This window comes from Opisthocomus hoazin, chromosome 18 (assembly GCF_030867145.1).
Source record: "Opisthocomus hoazin isolate bOpiHoa1 chromosome 18, bOpiHoa1.hap1, whole genome shotgun sequence".
NCBI classification, from domain to species: Eukaryota; Metazoa; Chordata; class Aves; order Opisthocomiformes; family Opisthocomidae; genus Opisthocomus; species Opisthocomus hoazin.
Window position 1 is genome coordinate 13,483,435 of NC_134431.1, and position 16,601 is coordinate 13,500,035.

At 37.8% G+C, this 16,601-nt stretch overlaps 1 protein-coding gene across 1 annotated transcript; it reads right to left on the reverse strand.

Moving 5' to 3' along the window:
• Positions 1–2,047: 2,047 nt before the first annotated feature.
• On the reverse strand, positions 2,048–15,809 carry CTCFL (CCCTC-binding factor like). Its single transcript, XM_075438475.1, has 10 exons — positions 15,315–15,809; positions 14,129–14,342; positions 12,268–12,438; positions 11,675–11,808; positions 9,652–9,772; positions 8,200–8,349; positions 6,244–6,404; positions 5,406–5,588; positions 4,505–4,625; positions 2,048–2,202 (listed from the first exon to the last, which is right to left on the reverse strand). The coding sequence occupies exons 1-10, from the start codon at positions 15,807–15,809 to the stop codon at positions 2,048–2,050; spliced, it is 1,905 nt and encodes a 634-aa protein (XP_075294590.1).
• Between the last annotated feature and the right edge of the window lie 792 nt (positions 15,810–16,601).

Consider the following 16,601-nt stretch of genomic DNA (forward strand, 5'->3'; position numbering starts at 1 on the left):
ATTGGATCTTTTACTGTTGTAAGACAGCAAGTATCTCTTGCTATTACTGACACCCTTATCTCCTCACATGTGCATGGAGATACTTAAGACACTGCATGACAGTTGAAGCTCCTAAGCACACCACTGGTTTGAGTCATATTAACCGCAGAACAGCTGAATTTAAGGAGTTTTCCTAGCAGAACAGGCACATAGATATGTTATCAAGTACAGGATAAAGCTGTTAATTTAATATACTAACTGGCAAAAACTAAGCGTTCATTTTTACGAGACTTTTCAAAGGAACAAAAGTTAAAAGTTCCAGTATTCAGATCTCAAACTGCAGCTCACCTGGAACGCACAGCACACAGCAGAATTTACTACCCTGACCACATCAGCACAACTAGCAACCACAGCTTGTTCAACACGCAAACCCTACCAATTTTATACAGGTTGAATTCTGTATCATATTTATAATGAAGTTAAAACAGATGTTCATCCTGAAATCAGGATAAGGGTTTGGCATTTTAATTACTTGTTACATGACCTGATATTATTAAAATTAGTTAGTAATGCTACTGCTTATTTCTAATGAAGTGTAACATGAGAATAGCAGCATTAAAAATTAGTATTTCAAAAGTATTTAAGATTTTATAAACAGGCTTCCAATTATTAATTATAAATGACAAAAAAATGAGTGAACAGTGCATAAATGGCAATTGTGGTAATTGTAACTAACTATAAAAATCAACAGTATTTATTGTAATCACTCTAACTATAGCAATTATTAAAAGCAGTAAACCCAGTAGTTCTTATAACCTAAAAAGCTAGAGAATTGTTTGACCGTTAAGATTTCTCTGATTCTTAAATGTACTATAAAAATGAACCTTCCTAAATAATACAAATGCACTTTCTTGAAGACCTAATTAAAATCAAAGTCATGGGTGTATTTTGGATCTAGTGCTAAATATTTGATCACAATCTTACATGGAAACACTTGCAAGAAGGCTATTCAAAGGGAAGGAGGGGGAAAGAAAACAGCTACCACCTGCACTTGAAAAATAGTCAGCTTAAGGTGACAGAAAGGCACGCATTCACCAGAAGCGGTGCTCTTGCACACTTTTCTGACACTGGCACACACCGCTGCTGCTTTATTTTTGTCACACAGCTCCATGTCTGTCCAGCTAACTGATCTGACCAAAACTAAGGCAAGAGAAAAGATTACTTTCTAATTAGATCTGCATGCTGATCCAACTCACCCTACAGCCGTATGGTTGCTAGAGCTGAAACAAGAAAGAAAATTATGCCCAGGACATGGGGAAAAAGACAGGACAGGCAGTGTGATCCAGCTGTAAAATCATATCCCAAAGCTTGCTGGAACTTAATATTCTAACAAGAAGCCAAAAAGTAAGGGATCTGCTTCTGCCACTATTTTTCATGCTGATGTAAAACTGAAGGAACTCTTTTGAAGGGAGTGACACTGTACCTATCGAAAACCACTGGGAAAGGAAAATGGAGCTAATAACGTAAGTATGGGGCATAAAACCCTGAATGTTTTTAGCACAAAATTTTATTTTAGCATTGTGAATTCTATTAGAAGCAAAAGTGTTTGCAGAAAGGAGATTTAGTAAACATTCCTTGCATTAAAAAATCCTTGCCTTTCATGTGCTCACCTCAGGAAAGTACAAATAGACTGAAGTTCATGCAGCTCTCAGTTCTATAGAGCTACTGAGGAATAAATTTGCTTCAGATCAGTATGCAATTCTGTGAGTAAATCTGGAAGAAAAATGAAATGCAAGGTGAAACAAACCTATCTACTTTTTCATAAATTACTCTGAAATGAGGTCTTTTTTTTCTCACTCTGTTACTACATGTAAGTAATAAAACAGGTGAAGGATCCCTATAGCTTCAACACTTTGGCAGTGTTTTTTAGGCTACACAGTAGAAATCTCAACAAGAAGAAAAACGAGCACAGAAGGACTTCAACAGCTTTCAACGAGCATCTTTTCTAGCTTTCTAGCTGGACATAGTTACAGCCAGTGAAAACAAGGAAGATGAGTCTGTCTATGCGTTATTTGTCCATCATGTTGAGAATCATTTCACAAGTCATTTCTGTCTTCTGTTCTCTCGGAGTTGCTGTTTCTATTCCATCTAAAACAGGAACAATCTCACTGACACAATGTTCATTCTTCACAGTGGAGACATCTTGGAATGATTCCAGGTCAACTTTGCAAAAAAAAAATTAAATGTTGTGGCGATTAACCAGATAGACAAGTAAATATTTCAATAAATTTAACAAATAGGCAATTTAATTTAGTGGAGAAAATACTGCCAATATATAACAACCGCATATCTTTTATATCATAATTTGGAGAATTAATATATTTTATTTTATGTTGAATATTACATTACAAGCCATGTTAGTGAGTAGTGTACCCATGGTATTCTTATCAGAGGAAAACTAAGCATTATTTAACTTGAAATTTAATTCTCATACATGTGCATTTTCTTTTTTAATTATTAGTAACAGCAAATCATTGACAGCACCACTCACACAAGTAATCTCTTGTAAAGCCACATACAGCATCCCATAGGCCCCTGCAAGTTGTGCAAGAAGTGAACAGTGATCTGTACTCGGAAATGTCAACTTTGGGCAAAAGCCTTCTGGAACCAGCACAGAAATTTCTAATATTTGTGTGAGTCAATTAATAGATGGAGTATTTGCATGAACAACATCTAAAGACATACTATCTTAGCTCTAGAAAATCAAGCTTCCAGATGAAACGATCTGCAAGATACCAAAAAGAAACTGTTTGCACATAGCAAAACATTAATAAACAGCAAAATCTAATTATTGCAAAAACATAAACACTGCAGCTGTAACACTTCTCTCTAACCATACCATTACAGCCTTACCAGTGAAAACAGAAGTGTCAATGCTCATGTAAACTCAGCTGCTGATATATATTCATTAGATTCAGAAAAGCTGCAACATTTCTTCTTCTCAGTATGTCAGATTTTATCTCAGTGTCCTTGGCCAGAAATCAGTGTAGATATAATCTGATATACCAAAATGTAAGGTTTTCGGACACCTAGGCCTTAGACGTATCTCCCTTCTTGTCTCTTACTCCATAAATATCACCTGAAGAATCCTATCAAGGAGACTACTATGGCTTTCAAAAAGCATCTGGCAAGCAGAGGGGTGAAAAATGACAGGATATTCTGGTCAGGCAAAGTTGTTTTTGGCTCTGGTGGCCCTTAAGGTGACCTCAGAAAGATATGACCAAGTCTCACCCTCCCCTCCAACAGTGCAGAGATTCAGCATTAGATCAGAGAGATAAGGAAAGGAAGGATGCATGAGGATACAGGGTTCCTGCCCACGGCCTGACCTAATGCAATATTATGTAATGTGCTTTGTCTAATTCAAGAGAAATGCACATAAATGAAATTACGAGCAGACACCTCTGGGTCAAATTCAGACTGTAAGATCAAACTGCTAGAATATTACTACATATGTGGTGGCAGGCTAAGGTTTACTTGATAGAATAAAAAAAAATACTTTATATGTTTTTAGAGTTACAAATAAAACATAAATGATTGTATCAAGAATGTACCAGCATAACCCAGACAGAAAAGGCACTTCACTTATTGCTGTGAAGTTCTTGCTGACAAGACATCAACTGACCAATTAGTCTCTCATTTCAACCTGCCAAAACCCGAACTTACTCACTTTCTGGGAAACTTAATCTCCTGAGAAAAGATGAGGAAGCCGAAGAAACAGAAGGCAAGAGACTAACTATGGACCACTTTTTGGTTTACATTGATGTTTACAGAATAAACACTCAGCACTCAAGAGCCATCCACAATAAGTAACACTAAGCAATTACAAGCGCCTTTCTGATCGCACAGACATGCTGAAGCAAGAGCTCTGTAAACTGGCCTGATCACCTCTGCAGTACAACAGAAGAATTACTCTAACTATTTGAATCAGTAGCATTTTTATTATTATTTGATCACTATCTGGTCTGAGAGTAAGAAGACGAACAATTTCTTTATTAAGATGTCTTAGAGCTTCTGTGATTAACATGCAGTCTGAGTTCTGAAACTGAAAAGTTTTCAAGCTGGTCTGTATTAAAGCAGTGCATTATAAATCAAGAGCTTTCAAGAAAACTCACTGTGGCTCAACTCAGTAATGATGTGTTTCATCCTCCTTTATAAAGGCAAAGGGAATTTGTAAAAGGGAAAAGAAAAACGCATTTGTAACCATTGCTAAGCAGGGAGTTTAGGAAAACATTTGCAGGAGCAGGGGAACAGAAGTCCCAGAATGGGTACCTGCAAAATGGCCTGACTCGGATGACAAGAATTTCTGACACACAGTAAAGACTATTCTGAAGTATTCTTCCATTATTACCACTTACATTAGCTTCATTGTGAAACAGTAATTAAACTGCAGGGGAGATTCACTGCCTTAGCCTTTTATTCTTGATTCTAATTTACATGATTAAATTCTAACTTATTCGCTGATTACCTTCTTGCTTAACATGCTCTGGGTTCTCAGGGGCTTTATTTTTGCCCTTGCTTCTTTTTCTGGGTGTAGCAGTTTTTGCCCTCACCAATCCACAATTTTCAGCATGCTTATGCATATCACTCTGTTAGCATAATGAAGCATAAATATATGAGTCAAATATTAATGTATGTAAGCACTTTAACACACACACAAAAAACAAATATGGTTCTGACAGACAAATTTTGGAACATTAAGTGAAAGGCTGACTTAGCTAACAAACTCCACAAAACTACTGAAGATTTTCCAGAATATGTATTCAAACTCTGCTTTAAAGGAACATTGCCATTTCGTGGGTATAAAATAAAATTTATCATTTTCTTGTTCCTGGATAAGCAATAAAGTTTTATATGTGAAATCTGTATGCGGAAAAAGGGTTATATTTACTTTAGAAACATGCAATGGAGGTATGTTCTCCCTAAAAAAATGCACATGGTTTTGAAGACATGAATTATAACCTTCTTACTTTCCTTGCTGAACTGGTCCTAGCACTCTTGCACTTCAATTATCTTTCCAAGTTCTCTAATTTGTCTTAAAATTCCTACCTCCACATTGCCTTTGTATTTAAGAATACTACTGCATTAAACATTAGTAACTTCAATACTGGCTTATACAAACCAATACTAACACTGAAAATACGATGCGGCAGGTATGTTCTATCTAAAGGGGAATATTATTAAGTTGTTTATTAATTCTCCAATATTAAGGTTTGGAAAAAAGTAAACAAGTTGTGCTGGCTTAGCATGAAAGAGTTAACATTCCAGCCAGTACACTGCTTTTTACTCTCAGTCCTTTGTGACAATATGATCTGCAATACTTAGCTAAAGATAACTCCACTGAGATTCCTAAAAAGGAAGTCGCTTACCCAGCGTGAATAGCCCTTACCACATTTAGGGCATTCATTAACTGTAGGCTTAATATTAGAATCATGGTGCTTCCTAAAGTGAAGAGTGAGAAGCTTCTTCTGTCGAAAGCTTTTGCTGCAGCACCAGCAAGTGAAGGGCTTCTCACCAGTATGGGTTCGTTTATGTACAATTAAGCGTCGCTCCTGAAGCAAAGAAAATATCTGTAACATAACTATCCAGCTCTGTCACACATGTTCAAAAAACCACACAGGCACACAGAAAAGTGCAAGGTTGTTGCACAGACTCCTTGATTATCCCCCACTGTATGCAGAAGCTGAAGAACACTTTGGGACACTGCCCAGTGACCTGGAGAAGGTCAGAGTTTTTCCTCCCAACCTTATTAAGGGTAGCAGAGAAAATAACCAGAATGGAGCAATGGTACATTCCAACACATTAAGGCCAAAGCAATGCTATCCTAAATGTATTTTTTAAAATAAAATTTTCAGTTCAGACTGAATTTATTCTGTGACACTGCTGAAAGTCACATTTAAGATACAAATATTATATTTTGTTCTCATCACAGTGTCACTGAAAGCGATAGCACTGGCTTTATACTTCTAAGCAGCTCACGTACTTGAACATGAAGATTTACAAAGGTAGCTTCAGACTTGCCAGTATGTCAATTTTACTGTTTATTTGTGAACCATTTATCTTGCAAATAAATACAACTACACTATTTTAGTTAGAGTGCAGTCACAAAAGTTTTTATCTTCTTAAGGTAAGTATAACCCCAAAGCCAACCCTATCTTGCCGAATCAACAGTTGAGTAAGGAATAATTTTTCAGTGAATTTAAATACCTGCTTACACGCATAGCTGCACTGATCACATTTGAATCTTTTCTCATTTCTGTGAGTCTTCTTGTGCTGAATAAGAGCATAGCGTTCATGAAAAACAGCTTCACAGTAACTGCATTTAATTGCCGCCGCCATGTAGGAATGCAGATTTCGCAAGTGGACACCTGAACAGTTGTTAAAAGCAATTAATTTTAATGGTAAATTTTTGATTTCCACGATTTTGAACAAGAGTTAGACTGTGCAAGCCCCGAGTAACACATAAACTGTAGAACAAAACACAAAAAAGAACCTTCTGTGTTCTCTGCAGTAGGGGAAAAATTGCCTCCAATTATGTTAACATAACCAAAGTTGCAGCAAGATGTTGTAACTTTCCAGAGAAATTAAGCAGTTATAAGGCTAAATCTTACTAATTTCAGTGGAAATCATTTTAAAAATCATATCCTTCCAAAAATTTCAGTAACTGTCTGCTTGTATCTATCCACAAAAATTCACTTGAAAATGCTATCGAAAGTACTATTTACAATATTAAAATGAAAAGTGCAAAAATACATGAACAAAGAAATTGTATGTCTGTAAATAACAATTCCACTTCTACCTTCAAATACTTAATAAATGGGATCTTTATTTGAAAATATAAAGAGTATGTCTAAATATTTATTGTTTATTTGTATGTCTAAATATTTATTTAATAAAGCTTTTTCATATATTTCTGGAGACTTAAAATTTTATAAAGGATTTGTTGGTATTGGTCAGCTATATTGCTTAAAATACAGTAAATATGCTATATTTCTAATGCACAGATTTATTAATAAAACTCTCATCTGTACAAAAGCATTTTCTTCCTAGAAAAGAAGATGACTTTACACATGAAATATATGGATAAGGACAACTTTACTGGTACTTGAAGCAAGCACTGTTCCAAACAAGAGTGTTTAAAAAAATTAGTCTATAAAATTCCCAGAAAATCATGACAGCTTGTATTTCAAGCACTGTGGTTTGTACAAGGAAAAAATTTGTGTTTTCAGTTATAATTATAATTTATATTTTCAGTATTAACCTGTACATCAGTACTGTTTGATACTGATGGCAAAAGGAAAAAATTCTCTTATCTGCATATAGAACGAAAATGAACTTATGCAGTGGTTTGTTCTTTGCATTCTGGGAGAAGACCCCAACTAGCTAAGAGACATTTGAGTTTATCGTATCACCTTCAATGTTTCATGAGCATTATATACCCTGAAAAATAATCTTTGATATTGATGTAATAGAATTTAGAATTCTGCAAGTTTTGAATGCTTGAAGCATAGTAAAAGCACTGTCTGCTGGACTGATCAAGTCAAACTTGGAAGTTACCTTGCACTTACAACTAATGCAATTACATGTATTTCTTTAAATTACAAGGACAATGCACTCAGCAACTAAACACGCAGTACAATTTTAGATTAAGAGGTAAAAGCTGATTTGGTATATGCAAAAAGCCATACATATGAAAACATCCAAATCTATTTCAGTTTCCCATATAGCTAGGCACATATTCACATTTTAACTAGAGCTGAGAAAGAAACAGAATGCGAGAACTGAAACAGCTTACACAGACCGGACTATTTTCTGTGGCTTTCAGAAAAATCTTTTCAATACAACCTGGACATAGATTTTTATGAGGTACTTTCTTAGTGGAAAAAGAGATGGTCACAATGCCACAAATATCGAGGGGAGAAAAAAAAGAAAGCGCTAAATGTTTGCTACTTCCCATTTTAAACAAATTAAACCACCAACCACAAGATGTCACCACATCTCCTTGCAGGAGCAACTTACCTGTAAAACAATATATTTTCCATAGAAATATTCTATAATGATATAAAGTCATATACATTTGTTATCATTGAAAGCAGTGAAAGTTAGAGATTTCACCTCTAATTATGTCTACATTTCATTTTTAGTTTTTTCCTTTAAACTCACCTAAGTCACTTTTTCGTGCAATAAAGGTACTGCAGCGTGGACACTGGTATTTTGGCCCATTTTCTCCATGCTTCTGTAACATGTGGATTTTCATGGTACCACTTTGAGTGAATTTGGCCTGGCAAATATAACATTCATAGAGTTTTTCACCTATTAAAAACATATTAAAATAACATACACTTAGAAACTCTCTCATTTCATACAAATGCAAAATTCCCATAGATCTCAACATCCCTATTCTAACAGCAAGTCTTCAGACCAACCAAAACGTTTCTATTAGTTGACACCTAAACAAGTTTACATAGCTGATTACAATGCAAAATCTTGGTTTCCAGAAGCTGCAAGTCAAACTGATGAAGCATAAAGCCATTATTCTAATTCTAAACTTTTAATCAGGAATTATTTTAATTAACTTTATTTTGTCTTAAATACTTCATGTACAGAAATGCAGAACTATCAAATGTGCAAAGAGACAAAGTGAACAGCTGTAACAACACCACGATAAAAATGATTCAACACCAGCCATTGGTAATGGCAGAAGAAAAAGCTGTAAATTCTTTTTTTGCCATTCTGCGCCAAACAGTCACATAAGGTGTGAGTATCATCAAAAATTACATCAACACTGGTAACTAGCACAGTCTAATAAGAGCAGAGAGAAACAGCTAGTGCTGAGGACCCAACGTGCTCAAGGATTTTGAACCAGCTCCAGGCTGGTTCTGTGGACCAAGTTCCCTACCAGTACTAGGTAACAGGAGGTGCACTGGTGGACGACTCCGATTGACTCTCATTGAAAAAAAAAAAAGAGTTTAATTGCACCAAACTGCCTCGACACATGAACTAAAGTGTGGTAAGTGGGGATATTTAGAAGATTTGATTCAAACCACACCCTCACTCTGATTCAAACTAAAAAACTGATCATACATTACATACCATAACTGAGCTAAGTTAAACCCTGAAGTATATGGTAGATGCTAACTGCCTTCTCAGAAGGCATGCATGTTATAGAGCCATGATTGGAACGCACTGCTTTCAATGTTAAAACAACTTCATTCTTTGCTGACCAAATTAGCTACCAGCAATTTGGGGCCACAACGATGCCCACGTTTTGAACAGACATTTTAAACTCTCCCGTCAGACACACCTCCATATAACATTTACTAATTGAGAAATAAAAGCAACAACTTGATCCACAGAAAATAAGACCATGTAAATGAATAATTTTTCTAATATTAAAAAAAGTTGAGGAAGAACAGCAAGACTGTAACTACTAGCACTGGACAGCTAGACTTCCAATAGCCAAATTCAGAAAATTTGAAGAGAATATGTTTTTCAGGCACATATTTACTAAAAAGCACAAATGAACAAGCACTAGAGTCTGAAATTAGATCACTCTAACCTTACGAAAGTTCAGGACCTAAGGACATAGACTTAATCCTTCCATCAAAGTCCTACCTGAATGAGTTATCATGTGCCTTTTCAGTTTGTATGCATCTTTGCTAGCGTAGCTGCAAAGGTCACAGGCATAAGGACGTTCTCCGGTATGTGAGCGAATATGTCGTTTCATTTTGCTTGCCTAGTATAAAAATAAGACATTTACTGCAGTAACATTTACATTGGAGACATGATCAATTAAAACATAAGCAATTTTACAAAGTGCATCTATTGCAATTTTAAATATTGCATCACAGAATTAGTACTCTACCCCCCTGAATTTTTTCCTGTACAATCAGCCTGTGGTGGTTTTAGGTAACATTTCTGTACTCTTTTCCCAGATGATCTTACTTCCATGTTTAGCGCCAACATAAACAAAAGGAGAAATTTTATAAGAAGAACATAAATGCTAGAATTTTTAAATCGTCTGAAAGCAATACCTACTACCTTCAGGCTACTTGGATATGTCAAACAAAATTCTTTGAAAATACTCAGGAAAATAAATGAAAGACCAAACGCATTAACCAAAGTCTTTATTCATCTTCAAGTCCCAATGAAGCACTTTCATTGGAAAAGTTGAATTATTCTACTTTTTTATACTGTTCTTGTGATATGTTCTACATAAATATTGTAGGTATGCAAACTAAAATTAGGAGTTACTTCATGTTCCATTTCTCCATTGACAAACATACTTAATGAATTCACTGCCAGATCCATTCAAATTTACAACACTTCAATAAAATTAAACATGATTGCCAATCTTTGCTTACAAAAGTCAAATCACATGCATGGGGGGCTGCTTCAGCTCTCCTTATTCAGGTAAAACTTGCAGAACTCTCACTGATACTGCTGTAACAGCAATGTGTGCTGAATACTTCCTTATTGTATCAAGGGAAAAATTAGGACACTTTAACATAAACTGACAAGGTTTTTGAAGATGTAAGCTATCCAAAATCTTTTTAATAAGATAAGGTGTGTGGAATAGAGTCCAGGCTTGCTTACAGCTTTAGATATGGACACAGCACATGAAAAATTTAGATATTGAATAGCCACTGTGATTCAGTCATAGGTGCATGACTGAAAGCCTGTTTTTCCCAAGTGAACCCTCAGGCAGTATCTAATGTTTTTTATTTCCAAATTAAGAAAATTTCATTCCTGTAAAACCACACATCATCAAACATATAAACACAATACATGAGCTTCATTTTAGACATTAGCCAGTCTTGTCCTACAGTATAAGAAATGAAGCATAAAGGAGGACCAAGTATGCTTTTGTAGGATCAAATTCATATAAACACTGTCTAGCAGCAACTTTAGTACAATAAAAAAGAAAACACCCTTAAAAGTAACTAGTTTTAAAAAGCTAAATAATTGTACAAATATTAATTTGAAGCTACTCGTTTATAAATATTACTGCATGGACAAAGTAAGGATTCAAGGAATTCGGATTACTTGTTCTTTTTTTGCAGGGCGATGGGGATGAAAAGATGTGCATACAAACGAAATGCATGTCACCAGGAAGTTTTAGCAATCAGCTGTCTTGCTGTAACACTGCAGTAACACAGCAGCCAAATGAAATTCAACCCACCACTATGGTCCAAGGCCATCAGCAGAGCCTGGCGGTCTTTGCTTCGAAGCTCTCATACATGGGCCACTGAGTCCTGGGATCCAGCAGATCTCCCCACCGTTATGGTCCCTATAGTCCTCTTGCACTCTACTGAAGTATTACAGCAACCACAAGTTTGGCCATTCCTCCCAATTCAGAATGCAAATATTCATCCACATCACAAGCCAAGTATTAATACTGTAGCTTGACATCTGCAACTACACCTTTGTAAGGTATTGAGCCAATCTCATATAGAAATCTGACAATAACCCAGGATGATACAGACAGTACAAAATATGCACAGGTAAGTCCTAATTTAACAGAAACTTCTCAAGGTTGAAAAACTGTGCAAAAATGATGTAACTTTACAGTACATTAAAATCTTAGTATGTGAAAGCTTACAAACCCTCCCAAAAGATTCAGTAAGGCTGTACTTACCTCTACACTAGAATATTTACACATTGAACACTTGAAAGGTTTTTCTAAAGTATGCTTGTAACGTCTGTGTCGTGAAAGCTCACCACTGGTCACAAATGCCATATCACAGTCACTGCATTTATAGGGTCTGGTCCCTGGAAGAATACACTGTTTCTTAGAATTTTATTTAACAACACAACAGTATGATTTGTCTGCCTTAAATCAACACATACCTTTTCTGAGATTCTGGATTTTTATATACAGTAAATGTACACCATCAGTTTATTATGAACACGATTTATCAATTTGCTTCATATGGTTATACAGCAAAATGAAAATATCACAAAAAATTCTATTGTGCACACAGGAATCAGACACAACTGAAGTCAATATTCAGTTGACAAAAATTTTTTGAATGGTTTTTAACAAAATAAATCAATACATACACAGAGTTACTAACTACAGACCATGTCTTTTCAGCGTGGAACTCCAAATGAAATCAGAGAAAATTCTGAGCACAAAACGATCACAGAATACAGCTCTAAGACAGTCATTTGCCTGTTAATTAAATTTTGCATATAATATGCAAGATGAAGTATCTTCACGTTAAATACCTGTATGCACATTCACATGGTTATGCAGGAGTGTAGCGGTACGAAAAGCCTTAAGGCAGAGGTGACACACATGACGTTTCTCATCAGAATGGGTTTTCACATGACGATTAAGACTTGATATTCTAAGCGAAGTGAATGTGCACAAACCACAACTGAACACTGGTTTTTCTCCTGTGGGCACAAAGACACATTTAGATCATATGAGCCACAAAATAATGACTTTACTTTTTAAAAAAATAGTACCAATTTCAATATAGCTCCTCTACTTTGGGTAAAAGCACTTCATACTTCTACATTAAAGGACTTAAAAATATATTACAAAAATCAAGCTGTCAGACAGAAATTATCTACTTAACTTGCCAAAAAAATAGTGCCATGTGTTACTGATACAGTTTAGAACCTGCTCCCAGGAAACCTAACTCCTAGCCTAGCTCTCACCTCCAAGACCAGATGAAACTTCCTCTCTTGAGGGCATCATTAAGATGTGGTTCACCAAGGCGCTTACAACCTGTGCAACAGACTTCTTGATGACAACTGTATAATTAGTACTAAGGAAGCTTGTTCAAAGATTTGGAAATGGCAGGTTAACCTATTCTCAGATTTCTGGTAGTCCTGAATCCATAAAGTGTATGTTAAAAAATCATGATGTAAAAGCCTCTTTAAAATTATTAGTTGAATTTGAGGAAAAAAAGATCAGTTCCTTGAAGAAGTCACAGAATAAAGTTATGCTTTCTGGATTACATAACATTTTCAAGCCCATGGCACAGCAGTAATGAATTTCTTTTGAGCTTAACAAGTTAAATGTGCAACACTTCCAGTTTTGAAGAAGATCTGAAACTGCGAAATGGCAAATACGTCACATTTGAAGAGCCTTTCCAGAACAGTTGTCTCAGCTCCCAAGTGCACTCTCTGTAATGATTTTCATGCTGAGACCAAACTGTATTTTATACAATGCTTTATAGCACATAGAGATGTGCAGCTAACACTTCACTTCAATAACAGCAAACAAAAACACTTTATTGTTATTTATTCATTGTGGATTCATGCCCACACAAAAGAACATTGTTAGCCCTGATAAAGCTACTCAAATGTGCTTCCTATAAATGTGGAAACTAAAACAAGGGACATTAACAATTCATACAATATCCATACTTTCAACAACCTCAGACAAGGTACCTTAATATCCAGCTACTACGACACATGTTTATAGACTCTTCAATATTACTGATGTTATCCAGCGTTCACAGTAGACACATACAGTTTCTAGGGAAACAGTTACTTATCCATTCCCTTCTAAGTCAGCCCTTAACTTCTGCAACATAGTTTTACATTCCTAAAACCTTAAATCAGCCATTTTCTGTTACTTTTACTGAGGTTCTGAGAGATACCTTGCTGACAGGCATTGATACTTGCCCACTCCCCTCAGCCAGAGATTTGGAACCACTCTAAGCTCATCCATAAACCACTGAACAAGCACATTTTGAAGCTGAATGAGGGAACTAAGAAGGACTATGTAAATTACTAGGTTTATTCAAAGGCATCTATACAATATTAAGTTTGAAATCTCCCTGGAGGTTTCACATACCACATACTGTTCAAAAGACCATTAATTTCTAAATGCCATCCAAAATCTCTCTCCTGAACACAATGTCGATGATATCAGCCTGAACAAGTGTCTTTTATCACTTAAGGCTGAAGGGTATTATTCCTTCTTCCAAATTTCCACATAATGTTAGATCTAACCTAATCTAAACGTAACAATTAACACTGTGAACATTTAATATCAAATGTCAACCTCACTTCAAAATCTAACTTAGCATATATTATCTAATATAAACTACAAAGATTATTAACTTTTTACCTTTTTTCCGATGTGGAGCACAAACCTGAAATTTTAGATTTTCGGGATTTGTTACAACTGTTTGCTTTGATGGAGTTGCATATTCCTGCTCTTTACCTTCATCACATGGGTCTGACAAATCATCACTGGCTTTGCAGCTCTGGTGCTCTGTTTCCTCAAGAGTGAAAAAAAGTTCCTTTTCCCCCTCCTCTTCAGACAGGGGCAGTTGCTGGACCTTATTTTCAAATGCAATGACATCATAATCTCTGTCAATCTATTTAAAAAAGAATATGTTTTACAACTTCCCTAATCAAAGGTAGTCACTGGTGGCAAAACACCTTAGCTATCAACAAAATGCAAGCTATTAATTAATTTTGATTTTCAGCCTTAAATGTGATGGACAAAACCACAACAAAAAATTTGCATTTAACATACAGCAACCTAACTGGGAAGTGAACAATTACTAAACTTGAGCCCCAGCTCTTCAAATTTTTATATAAATTTCCAGACTAGCACTGAGAACACAGAAACTATTAACCTCATTTTTAAAAAATATTTAAAATTTAATTTTCAGTACATTTACTTTTTAAAAGAAAACTCACTAAACTCTGCTCTCAATTTTTTACCAAACTAATATAGGACTTTTGCTGCCTAATTGTAATGCGTGCTTTGTCATATGGCAATTAACAAGGTTGTGATACTTTTTGCATTAGATAAACTTAAATATGACCATACCTTAGAAATTATCTAGCATAACACATGAGTTTTAACAGAAAAAAATCCCACTTTATTGTAAAGCCAACAGCTAGCACAGGGTAAGTACCAGTGTTTTTATGTCCTTTTAATAAAATGCGTTTCAAATGAGACCATATCACACATCCAGCTTTAACAATGACTGCAGTATTGTACTAACGCAGAAGAAGAAGGGAAATTGTGTAACGCTGTTTAAGAGCTCTAGGCTGTCAAACCAAATCACACCAAACTGGCAAATTGAATTAAAAACTTGTCTGAATTTCAACAGCTTAGTCATCTAGAAAGGCTAAATTTTTAGTTTGCCTTTTTAAACATGGGATGAGATGATAAAAAGCTGGTCAAAGTTTTTGATACCTAGGTCCAACAAATCCAAATGCCTACAAAAAATAATACTGAAGTCAGTACCAGCTAACAGTTAACATATCGCCATCTTCACAACATCCAGAACTTGTACCTCAATCAGTAGCACGTCCGGTGGTTTCTCTGTTGGCTTGCTTTCTGACCTCTCTGCTTGCCCTTTTTCTTGCACAACGTTAATCTGCGCCAGCCCTAGGTCATAAAAAGCACATATACCTTCCCACACGCTCGCGGCCACACCAGCCGGCACGCTGGGCAGCGGCCCCTGCCCCGGCTGCAGCGCAGCTGCCCCAGCCAGCGCGGCCATGGCCACCCCCGGGTGCGGGTGGGCAGGTCGCTGGCGGACGCCCGTCAAGTCCTCCTCCTCTGCCCTCAGACACACGGTCTGCAGGGTCTGCAAGTGCTTTTCACCCTCGTCGGGAGACAGGGCCCACTCTGGGGGGACGCTGGCCCCCGTCCACATGTCGAGTCCTGCACTGAGGTCGCGGGCACTGCTGCTCGCCTTCGCTCGGGTTATCCGGTCCGCATCGTGCTCTTCTCTTCTGTCCCTGTTTTTTTCTGCATCCCCGATTTTGGTGAAAGGCTCCAGCATGCCTAAGGCCACATATGCTGCTGGGTGAACCTGTTCAAGAGGCGAGGTTAAAAACGAGGCCAAATCACGGAATTTTCAGGAAATTTCCCTGGCCCTGCCTCGCACTACAGCCCTCGAGCCGCCGCCAGCCTGCTCGCCCGCAGAGAACCCACACGCTGACTCCCACGCCCCGCCCCACCACCCAGAGCCCCCCGGCCGGCCCTCACCCTCTTCGAACTGCCCCCGCCCCAGCGCCCAGAGCGCCGCCGCGGGAAGGCCCCCGCCCTCCTCCCCCCGCCCGCGGCTGCGCTCCTCTCGCGGCGGCGGCGGCGGGCCCAGCGCGGGGTGCGGGCGGCCGTGTCCTGCTGCTTCCCCCCTCAGGCAGGGGCTCTGCGCCGAGGGGCCCCTGCCCTGCTGTGCACCTCGGCGTGGACGGACCCGCGGCCCCAGGGCGGAGTCGCCCCCTCAGCGAAAGCCGGGGGGGGGGGAAGCCACTCGTGGGCAGCATCTCTCATGGGGGAGAGCTGGTTCCTCACCTGTTAATTCTGCAAAGGCGCAAGGGCCTGCTGTAGGCGAAGCTCCGCAGTGTGAGACGTGTGCCCGATGCTCAGCAGAAAGCCCCTCTCCTCGCAGGGGAAGCACAGCAAACCTGCACTGCCCGGCAGCAAGGCCTGGTGGAAGAGCAGCCTGCCATTTTGTGACGCTGGAGTCCTGTGTGAGGATCTCTCAGTCTTAATTGTAGGCCCTTAACCTTCTGCTCCCACTCAGCTGGAGACCGTGGGGCTGAGCTCCATCGGTTTCCCTGCTTGCAAA